Source organism: Bos mutus, chromosome 9, assembly GCF_027580195.1.
Source record: "Bos mutus isolate GX-2022 chromosome 9, NWIPB_WYAK_1.1, whole genome shotgun sequence".
Taxonomy (NCBI): domain Eukaryota; kingdom Metazoa; phylum Chordata; class Mammalia; order Artiodactyla; family Bovidae; genus Bos; species Bos mutus.
Genome location: NC_091625.1, coordinates 15,056,009 through 15,068,209, shown reverse-complemented (window position 1 = coordinate 15,068,209; position 12,201 = coordinate 15,056,009). Strand labels below are relative to the sequence as shown.

General features: G+C 40.0%; 1 protein-coding gene across 3 annotated transcripts in view; it reads left to right on the top strand.

Moving 5' to 3' along the window:
• Positions 1–12,201, top strand: part of FILIP1 (filamin A interacting protein 1) — a 223,944-nt gene that overhangs the window by 137,026 nt on the left and 74,717 nt on the right. For all 3 annotated transcript variants that reach the window (XM_005902814.3, XM_070376210.1, XM_014480470.2), the window contains one exon: positions 10,116–10,289. In XM_005902814.3, coding sequence (XP_005902876.1) covers positions 10,116–10,289 — 174 coding nt within the window. The remainder of the gene's footprint in view (positions 1–10,115; positions 10,290–12,201) is intronic.

The following is a 12,201-nucleotide window of genomic DNA, read 5'->3' as shown; positions in this document are numbered from 1 at the left end:
TAATTTTTTTTCAACTGGGGCAAAATATACATAATATAAAATTTACCATTGTAACCATTTTTAAGTGTACCATACATCAGCATTAAATGCATTCACCTAGTGTATTATCACCACCATCCATCCATCTGCAGAAAGCTTCTCATCTTCCAAACCCAGAACTCTGTTCCCACTGAACAATCACTGTCCATCCTCCTTCCCCCCTGCCCCTGCCAACCACCAGTCCACTTTCTGTCTCTATGAATTTGACTTTTCTAAGTACCTCATGTAAATGGAATCATATAGTATTTGTCCTTTTGTGACTAGCTTATTTCATTTGGCATAATGTCTTCAAGGTTCATCCATGTTGGAGCACGCGACCGAATTTCTTTTTTTAAAAAAGGATGAGTAACACTGCATTATATGTATACGTGTGTTCGTCACTCAATCAGGTGTGACTCTTTGTGACCCTCTGGGCTGTAGCCCACCAGGTTCCTCTGTCCATGGAATTCTCTAGACAAGAATACTGGAGTGAGTTGCCATGCCCTTCTCCAGGGGATCTTCTTGATTGAACCTGGGTCTCTTGCCTTGCAGGCAGATTCTTTACCATTTGAGCCACCAGGAAAGCCTTTGTATGTATATATCACATTGTTATGACCAACCTAGACAGCATATTAAAAAGCAGACATTACTTTGCCAATGGATGTGAGAGTGGACTATAAAGAAAGCTGAGTGCCAAAGAATTGATGCTTTTGAATTGTGGTGGTGGAGAGGATTTTTGAGAGTCCCTTGGACAGCAAGGAGATCCAACTAGTCCATCCTAAAGGAACTCAGTCCTGAATATTCATTGGAAGGACTGATGCAGAAGCTGAAACTCCAATACTTTGGCCACCTGATGAGAAAAACTGACTCATTGGAAAAGACCCTGATGCTGAGAAAGATTGAGGGCAGGAGAAGGGGACAACAGAAGACGAGATGGTTGGATGGCATCACCAACTCAATGGACATGAGTTTGAGTAAACTCTGGGAATTGGTGATGGACAGGGACGCCTGGCGTGCTGCAGTCCATGGGGTTGCAAAGAGTTGGACATGACTGAGCAACTGAACTGGCTGACTGACTGACCACATTGTTTATCCATTCATCTGTCAATGAATACTTGGGTTGTTTCCACCTTTTGGCTATTGTGAATAATGCTACTATAAATGTAAGTGTTCCTGCTTTCAATTCTTTGGGGTATATGCCCAGAAGTGGAATTACTGGATAATACAATAATTTTTTGTAATTTTTTGAAAAGCTGCCATACTGTTTTCCATTGTACCTAAATCATTTTACAGTGTACAAGGACTCCAATTTCTCTATATCCTTGTTGATACTTGTTACTGTTTTTGATGATAGCCATCCAAATGGGTGTGAAGTGGTATCTCACTGTGGTTTGACTTCTATAATGATAAGCACTATTGAGTGTCCTTTCATGTTCTTGCTGGCCATTTGTATACCTTAGAAATACCTATTTAGGTTTTTGTTGTTGTTAACTAGTTGCTAAATAATGTCTGACTCCTTGGCAACCCCATGTGTGTATCGGAAAAAATAAATGCTAATTTAAAAAGATACATGCACCTCAACATTCACAGCAGCATTATTTATAATTTCCAAGATATGGAAGCAACCTAAATGTCCATCAACACTTAGGTTGATGAATGGATAAAAAAAGATGTAGCAAGGGGCTTCCCAGGTGGCACAGTGGTAAAGAATCTGCCTGCCAATGCAGGAGATATAAAGAGACTTGGGTTCAACTCCAGAATTGGCAAGATCTCCTGGAGTAGGAAATAACAATCCAAAACAAAACAAAACAAAACAAAACAAAACAACAAAAAAAAAGGAAATAACAATCCACTCACTATTCTTGCCTGGAAAAGTCCATGGACAGAGGAACCTGACTGGCTATATAGTCCATAGCATTGCAAAGAGTTGGACGCAACTGAGCCATATATATACATACATACACACACAGAGCAATAAAAACCCCTAAATTTTGCCATTTGTAATGCCATGGATGGACCTGAAGGGCATTATGCTAGTGAAAGTCAGGCAGAGAAAGACAAAAATATTGTATGATATCACTTATATGGGGAATCAAAAAAATACAACAAACTAGTGAATATAACAACAAAAAAGCGGCAGATTCACATCTATCCAGAACAAACTAGTGGTTACCAGTGGGGGGAGGGAAGGGTAGTATAAGGGCGTGGGATTAAAAGGGGCAAACTATTAGGCATAAACTGCAAGGATATACTGTACAACATAGGGAATATAGCCAATATTCTATATAACTATAAATGGAGTATAACCTTAAAAAATTATGAATCACTATATTTTATACCTTTGACTTATATTGTACCTCAACTATACTTCAATAAAATTTTAAAATTAATGTCTGTTTAGGTCCTTTGCCCATTGTAAAGTCAGATTTTGTTGTTGAGTTATAGCAATTCTATATATATTCTGGATGTTAATCCTTTATCAAACATGATATGCAAATAATTTCTCCCATTCTGTGGGTTGCTTTTCTGTCAATTCTGTTCTTTGATACACAGAAGTTTTAAATTTTGATATAGTTCCATTTATCTATTTTTTCTTTTATTGCTTGTGCTTTTGGTGTCATATCCAAGAAATCATTGCCAAATCCAATATCATGAAGTTTTTCCCCTATGTTTTCTTCTAGGAGTTTTAGCTCTCCATTCAGGTTTTTTATTTGTTTTGAGTTAATTTTTGTATAAGGTAAGGGTCCATCTTCATTCTGGGTATCCAGTTTTCCCAGCGTCATTTGTTGAAAAGACTATCCTTTTTCCATTGAACAGCCTTGACATTCTTACTGAAAATCATGTGACTATGTATACGAGGTTTTATTTCTGGGATCTCTATTCTGTTCTACCAGTCTAAATGTCTGTATTTATGCCAGTATCATAATGTTTTGATTGCTGTAGTTTTGTAGCAAGTTTCGAAATTATAAAGTATGAGACCTGAATTTTGTTCTTTTTCGAGACTGGCTCTTTGGCTGTCCCTTTTGGACATTTGTTGTCTCTTGAAATTCCATATGCACTTTAGAATGGATTCTTCTATTACTGCAAAACAAACAAACAAAAAAATCATTGGGATTTTGAGGAATTTTCCTTTAATAAATTCAAGCTATCATGGTAAGCAAGTTTTAATATGAAAATAGCATCTGCTTGTGATTTTAAAACATAATTTTAGTATTTAGTTTTGGCCACACTAGGCTTTTGTTGCTGTGTGTGGGCTTTTTCTAGCTGTGGTGAGCAGGGGCTACCCTGATGTGGTGTGCAGGCTTCTCACTGCGTGGCTTCTCTTACTGTGGAACTCGGGCTCCAGAGCCTGCTCAGTAGTTACGGCACACAGGCTTCACTGCCCCGGGGCATGTGGAATCTTACTGGACCAGGGTTTGAACCCATGTCTCCTAAATTGGCAAACAGATTCTTAACCACTGGATCACCAGGGAAGTTCTGCTTGTGATATTTCTTTTTTCTTAATGTATGTATTTTTAACTGAAGAATAATCACAATATTGTGTTGGTTTCTGTCATACATCAACATGGATCAGCCATAGGTATACATATGTCCCCTCTGTCTTGAGTGATATTTTAATAAAAGCTTTTTTTTTTTTGGATAGTTCAGCTGAAGTGCTACAAAAAAGTGATCTTTAATGAACAAGCTGTATAGAGACTTTTAGGCTACTATTAACCATAGAGTTATAGAGAGAAATTTCTAGAGAAAAACTTAAACACACATTTTTAGTCCTAATGGCCCTTTAACCATGTCTGAATCTTCTCCTTGTATGTTGCTGTGGCACAAATTATGTTACCTTTGCTTTCTAACATTGAGGAGGGAAAAAAAATGGGAAAAAATGGGGGGAAAAAAAGGAAAAAAACCCCCACTAATTTCTATAGTGATAGCTAATACTACCATAAATTACATAGCTTTTATTCTTCTAATACGTTTATAATATTCCATTTTACCTAACTAGAAAGAACAGTATAATTCAATTTGTATGAGATTTAAAGATAGTTTGTTTCCTGTAGTAACATTCTGATGGAATGCACTGTTTTTCCTTATTCAGTTTACATATTTTCTTTTTGGAATAAACTTCAGAAGAAGAAAGTGACTCCTAAACTGTAGACAAGAATGTCAGATGGAAGCGCAGAAGTTGAAAAATGTAATTGTTTAGATCTTTTAAACAAGGCTAGTTAAGGTTGTTCTGAGCTTTTCAGTGTCAGTTTATGCCTCTCTGACTTTACATCAATTAATTTTAATTTTCTTTCTTTTAACAAATATTTACTGAGTTGCTATCATGCAGGCAGGCACTCTTTTAGTAGACATTGTAGACATAGTCCCTGACCTCAAAGCAGCTCACAGCCTAAGAGACAAGGAGGCCAAGTAAACTAATAAATTACCTTATTTAAATAGATACAGAACATTGAGTTGAGTTCCCAGAATGGGAAAGTATTTACAGAATGGGTATATGTTAGTCTTCCAGGACCATCTTTCCTAGGGTCCCTTAGCTCAATGCAGTGATATTCATATTCATATTTAGGTAGCAAATTAAATATATGAAAAAGTGATAGTTTTTAAAAACGGTGACATTCTGTTTCTTCCAGAGAAGCATAGAAATAAATTTATTCTGTCTTCAAAATATATCCCCCACTCAAGGTCAACCGCTCTTAGCAGGGCATGGCTTGTTTGAGGTGTGCAATGTCAGCAGTTAGGAGCAGGCATCTCAAACTTCCTACCTGGCTGTGTTCCCTCTCAACTTAAGTAAGTGGACCATCATGCTGGGGATCATGGTGGCACCATCTAAGAAGCTGTCCCAAGCTGTTCACCTCAAGCAAATGTTTTCTAAGTCTTCTGTTTTGCCCTAAACATTCAAGTCAATATTAATATTGTATCAATGTTCTGAAAGAGTTTTAAACTACTTACCACCCACCCCAAGTCTTTAACTAATCTGAGAGCTTCAAGAGGAGGCACCGTGTTGAATTTGAAGTTCAGTGGCTCATCTTGATTCCCCATCCTCCCAGAGTTAGACATGTACCCATTTAGAAGTGCGGAATGGCTTTGTCACATGGGCATAAACACTAAATATTGTCTCTCACTCATCATGGATTTTCCCAAAGATTAAAAAATCCCACAAGTTTAAAACATAGTTAAAGTTGTCACCAGGCACAGTCATCAACATTGGAACTGTGCCTTTGAAGAAAGCTAAGTTCTGGAAACACTGTCAGTGAAATTCAGTTCTTGAGTAGAGTAAGTCCATCATGGCTGCCCTGCAAGATGTAGGAACATTTTGGAATATCCAATCTCCTGTCCACTCCCTGTTTGCCCTTGCATAACCAACTCATCCCAGTTTGCCTGGGACTGTCCTGATTTGCCAAAGTCCAGTTTTGTGGGATTTTGTTCTTCTTAGTCCCAAAATGAGAGAGTTGGTCACCTTCATTTGCACAGAGGTAGCAAATACTTTCACCAGTTCCCTGCAACCCTCCTCAATTCCTTGGTGAAGATCAGTGAGATTGAAGACCCAATGAGAATAGGAGAAACCTCTGGGGCAAGCACATCCTTGGGAATCAGATGGTCCTGCTGGGGGGCTTGAGCTAACATAGCAGATAATTTAAGTGCTTTTGGTGTTGAATTGACCTAAAGTAGTGAGGAGCCTGGTCTTTCCAGGTGGGGCTAGTGGTAAAGAAGCTGTCAGCCAATGCAGGAGATATAAAGACACTTAGGTTTGATCCCCTGGGTTGGGAAGGTCCCCTGGAGAAGGGCATGACAACCCACTCCCATATTCTTGTCTGGATAATCCCTGGGACAGAGGAGCCTGGCAGGCTACTGTCCACAGTGTCGCAAAGAGTTGTGCATGACTTAAGCGACTTAGCACTCATGCACACAGTGAGGACTCTGGTGGGCTCTAGTCCATGGGGGTCACAAAGAGTTGAACACGCTCAAGCACATGAACACAGTGATGTCTCAGTGCAGCTTTGCATTAATCACAGTTCCTGGATCGCACCATTAGACATGCTGATTCAGAATCTGTGCGTTTTTAACACAGGGAATGAGCTTTCTATCACACCAATCTGACCATGTCACAATTCTGTGGCTCAGAAATTCCAAGGCTCAGACTTTCCTGGTGGCCCAGTGGATAAGAATGTGCCTGCCAATGCAGGGGACACGGGTTCAATCCCTGCCCTGGGAAGATTCCACAAGCTGAGGAGCAACAGCCCATGCACCATAACCACTGAGCCCACGCTCTAGAGCACGTGAGCCTCAATTACTGAGCCTGCAAGCTGCAACGACTGAAGCCCATGCACCTGGAGTCTGCGTTCCGCAACAAAAGAAGCCACCGTAGTGAGAAGCCTGCACACCACAACCGCAGAGTAGCCCCCGTAGTCTAGTCTCTAGACTAGTCTCACTGCAACTAGAGAAAGCCTGGGCACAGCAATGAAGACCCAGCTCAGCCCAAACAAAACAAACAAACAAAAAGAAAGTCCAAGGTTTCTTGCTATTTCATGATAAAACGCACACTCACTGTCTGGTTTACAGGCTTTTCATGACTTGTCCCTTGTTTATCACTCTAGCCTCCTGTGGCCTCAGCGCAGGCATCTAAATCCATTCAGTTTGACCTTTGCCTACAGGCTTCCCTTGGCCAAGAACAGTCTTACCCTAGCTCCACCTGTCTTTATCCAGCTGAAGTACTCATGTGAGATTTCATGTCACTTTCTCCAGGAAGCCTCCTCTCAGCTCAGATTCAAGTCATAAAGACTCTTCTGAAGTTCTTAGTCTTTGATATCTCCTCCGTCCTAAGGCTTACCGTGTTATAATGTAAATGTCTTTCAATTGTTTTTGTGGTTTCCCTCTAGAGTGCAATGCCTCAGAGTGCAATTATATCTCCAATACTGAATGTGCACAAATATTTATTGAAGGGATGACTGGATTCAGCCCTCTTTTGAACTATGTCACCTGTGTGGGCTCCACCTCTCCTGTGTCTTATTCTGTTGCCTCCCTCCCTACTTTGACAGCAAAGTCCACAGTGTGTGTGCATGCTAAGCCGCTTCAGTCATGTCCAGTTCTTTGCGACCCAATGGACTCACCAGGCTCCTCTGTCCATGGGATTTTCCAGGCAAGAATACTGGAGTGGGTTGCCATGCCGTCCTCCAGGGATCTTTCCGACCCAGGGATCGAACTCACACCTCCTGCAGCTCCTGACTTGCAGGTGGATTCTTTACAGCTAAGCCACTGGGGAAGCCCCAAAGTCCAGAGACCCACCTTTCACTTGGTGAATGAATCACACATTCACCTGTTGGCCTTGGGCTTTGCAGAGCGGCTCTCTGCTGCCCTCAAATGTTTTGGCTCAGCTCTTTATGCAGCCAGTTGAGACAACCTGTTGTTCCCTGGAGTGCGGTTTCAATTCAGCATGGCCATCTTCGTTCTTGGACTCTGTAGGCCTCCCTTGGCAGGAAGGGTTACTATGTAGGATGGAAGAAAGGATGGGATCCCTCTGTGCCTGTTTCTATACCCTAATCTTCTATTCATTCCCCATCATCATGGCTAAGTCAGCTAAACATTTTCATTGTCTCTTCTCCCTCTGATCTCCTTCTCTCTCCTTTCTTAAACTCTCTTCAAAGTATTTCTCCCTCTGGTTGTTTTACATCTTTAAATACAGTGGTTTATTTAACAGCTTCCCAGAACCCTAAGACTTTAACTGCTTGCTTGTGGTAAAACTTCCATGTGAAAACAGTCATGTTCAACAACAGGAACTTTCTTACACTTTGAATTTCATTCCTTTCTACAAAAATTAACAAGACTCTCAAAGCAGAGATGTAAAGTGGTTTTATTTAATTGAATCATGATTCAATTATTGAGTCATGTTTAAAGTAATAAAAAATATTTATTGTGATCACATCTTCATTATTTCACTGATGAAACAGATACCATGGTTTAATTAGTGAATTATGAATGACTGATTTACCATATTAAACCATTTTAAATAACAGTGATTTATAGGCAACATGTATATTCCTTCCATGATTATTATTACAGCAATTAAAAAGCTTTTAGTTCCTGATGAATAATGTGATTCTAAATATATAATGCACAGTGTTACATAACCATGACCTCTTTTCCTTTGGTAATTGGTGTCTAGGGTAACTGAACTCAGAATGAAATGTGTGGTATATGTAGTATATCACAATCAATACAGTTCAAGCATAAGCACATTTTTTAGGGAGAGAAGAAATGGGTGTTTCCTATCAGTTGTTTTCTTCTAAGAGAATTCGAAAGATTTGGTTAAAAAGAAACATACCAATAATATTTACATATTTTTGAACCAGATAGCTTAAACTTTTAAACTAAAATAGCTACCTATTTACAGTTGTAAAGCTCTTTGTTTACACTGTCTGATAACAATGGACATACCTTGGACTCCTTCAGGACAAGATCACCATACACAGATGTGGAGCTGGGCCTTGTACAGGGGTGCCTGGCAAAGGACTCGGTAGGAGTCCACTTTTCACGCTAGGCAGGCTGCACCCTGACTCAGAGCTGTGACTCCTGGAAGAAGCAGGCACCTCTTTCTAATTGGCAAAAAACGCTGCATAGCTAGCCTGACGCTGTGTCTGTGCTTTGTCCTTTTGCCCTGCACGGAAACACATTGCCTTTCCATTAAACTATTTTCTGACTTACACTTTCTCACTAATCCCAAACCACTGGTTTCTTCAAAATTAATATTTTCCATTTTTGTCTTAAAAGAACACATGTATATGTGGCAGAAACAATATGGGGAAAATCTGCAAATTCCAGTCTATTGACGTTTCTGTAATAAATTCATCTTTGGCCATTTGGAATTAGATGAATTCAGAGACTACGAAAAAGCAATAAAAGCAAGAAATCTCATGAAAGACAAACTTTATACTAGGGGTCCTGTCTCAGAGATAAGAGTTAGCTCCTTTCTTTAGAATGCTGTGATAATGAGCCAGGTTTATGATTTAAAACCCACTATTAGCATCACATAGGGGAAAAAATCTCCTCCACTGTCACAGACTGAAATTCTGTTGCCACCAGTTTGTTCTTTGGTACAAGCTGGGATGAAGTCAGGGTACTTCGTACCCATCACCTTTACTGGAAAAACAAGTATACGACCAAATGGGAGTACGTTTAGTAAATGTCAGTTCCATCATAGCTACAAAGTTCATCAGTCCTCATCAGTAGGAAATATATTCACATATATTTGTATTATGTGATGCGGACCACAGTCAATAGGACTGAAAGCCTATAATCATGTGGTTTTCTCAAGAGCGTGAACAAGACACTAAAATTTTGCTAAAAAAACAAAAGAACAACTCCCATTCCATCAACCTGACTCCTCTGACTGGCAGTCTGGATATCACAGGAGTTAAATTTCATATACATGTTTATGTATGGCTGAGTCTCTGCTGTTCACCTGAAACGACAACATTGTTAATCGACTATAGCCCAATACAAAATGCTTTTGGTATTATAAAAACAAATTTTTTTCACCTTCAAGTGGGAATACATTAAATTGAGAAGCCCCACCCAGCATCATGTGAGCTGCCGACCATGTGTTACTGTGCAAGATGGATCACTTGATGGGAAACAGGAAATCGCTAATAAAGGTTTTTTTTGTTAATTACACATGGAGTGAAAACCAGAAGGGGAGAGAGCAGGGTTTTATTTTAAGCCAGATTTGAGTACTACATTGAGGGCATAAATAGAAAACTTTACATCGTCGTTGACCTCATGAGCACTGAAATGGGCTAAGTACCCCTAGGAGCAGTCCTCCCCCTTCTCAGAATCATTTCTACTTACAGCAATTTTTATGTAGTTAATATTAGCACAAACCCTTTTCTCTGCATGCCTGCTTCCTAGCAACCTAAAGCAGAGTATCTGCTTGCCAATCTGCTTTTGGTAAAAAAAAAAAAAAAAAAACAAAAAAGCACCCAGTGGATTTGCCAATAACCGTGACGAGACACGGGATATATTCAATAAACTCCGTGTTGATTTTGTGAGCCCGGCAAAGGATACATGTTGTCAACCGTTTGACCTTGCTGTGCTTTCCATCACAGGCCAGGGAAGATGTGATCCACATGCTGAAGACGGAGAAAACTAAGCCTGAGGTTCTGGAGGCTCATTACGGGTCTGCGGAGCCAGAGAAAGTGCTCCGGGTCCTGCACCGAGACGCCATCCTGGCCCAGGAGAAGTCCATAGGAGAAGATGTGTATGAGAAACCCATCTCAGAGGTAAAAACTTACCCCTACAAGTCCCCCAGCAGGGAGCCTCAAAGGGAGGTCTCTGCATCCTTCCATTTGACACACTTCAACATTTCCTTTCAAAGGCAAACATTTATTTAAGATGCCCTATTCCCTGGTGGCTCAGATGGTAAAGAATCTGCCTGCAATGCAGGATACTTGGGTTTGACCCCTGGGTGAGGAAGATCCCCTGCAGAAGGGAATGGCAACCCACTCCAGTATTCTTGCCTGGAGAATACCATGGACAGAGGAATCTAGTGGGTTATAGTCCATGGGGTTACAAAGAGTCGGACAAGACTGAGTGACTAACTCAGTGACTAATTTCAATCTAGAATTAAAGTATAATTTAATAATTCATGAATTATTGTGGATACAGTTCACTGATAAGAATTGTAGAAGTATTTTCTTAAATGTACTTAAAGCCCAAAATATATTTCTCATGTGGTTATGATAGTTACCTGCTCTTCAGTTTTTTATTCTTTTACAGGTGATATGTATAAAATTTTGAGGTGCTTATGGGTTTTAGCATTGCATTTTCAGATTATTATCAAACTGGTAGCCTAAAACTAATTGATTTTTATTATTGATATTTATGGTTATAAAGCCACTTGGTTTTTATGTCTTATAAAAGACTTGGTCATAATTTAAATGGTCTCATGTGAGTGGCTAAAACATAAAAGTTGAGGCAAAATCCCAATGGAAGGTTTAGAGCAGGGAATCTAATAGGACAATATTTAATCATTTTTATACAGGACTGTATTAGAAACTCTTGCTGTTAATTACTCATAATGTTAAAAGTACATGTTAAAAATCCTCTCACATCAAAGTTGGATTTGGATGTAGAATCAGAGAACCAGTTGATGGATCTAGACATACTGACCCTTTGGAATTCATGTAAAAAAAATCATAGGTGTGAAATTAGTATTATAAATTAATAATGAACACAGAAATGAAAGTATGAAGCAAGTTGTTGTAATTTAACTTAAGACAAGCCTTTGCAGCAACTTAGTTTGACAGATCTCAGAAAGATCTGCTTTAGAACGTATTCACAACAGATTGATGGCTCCACAATTTTGTAATTTCTGCAACAAGAATGAACTGGAGTTCTGTTCTCATCTTTTCTCTAAACAATAAGAGAGAATTATATGATAGGATGGGCTTCCCAGGTGGTGCTAGATGTAAAGAACCCACCTGCCAATGCAGGAGACATAAGAGATGTGTGTTCGATCCCTGGGTCGGGAAGATCCCCTGGAGGAGGGCATGGCAACCCACTCCATATTCTTGCCTGGGGAATCCCATGGGCAGAGGAGCCTGGCAGGCTATAGTTCATAGGGTCGCAAAGAGTCAGACACACCTGAAGTGAGTTAGCACGCATGCATATTATGATAGGATAGAGTCAACTGGCTGGATCCAATTTCACATCTGAGATAATCCCTGGCTTGTGCAGGTCACTTCCGCTCTTTAAGCTTTGGGGTTCTCTGTCACGTGTACGTCTCATGGACTTGCAAGAACTAAATGAAGCAATGCCTGGAAAACTTTTAACATAGTTTCTGGAACATAATAGCTACTCAACAAATATCAGTATTTGCTGGGAGCTGAGGGTGATAATTGCTCACACTCTTTATCAGTTCCCAACTTGGAGGGATGTGAGGAGTAAAAGACACAGGGGAAAGATCAATTTTATATTGTTATTATAACCACCTGGATTGAAGAACTCGGCTTGGTTAAAGAGCATCATTTGGGCATCTTAATTCTTTTCTCCCAAGTTAGAGCTTGGAATGACCCCTAACGGGAGAGGTAGGTCTTCAGAGCACACACACCCAGAATCACTGCCTCCCGCCCACATGATGATGCTTCTTGGTTCCTTCCCCGCTCAACAGTCTGAAGCATTGTTCTTCCCTGG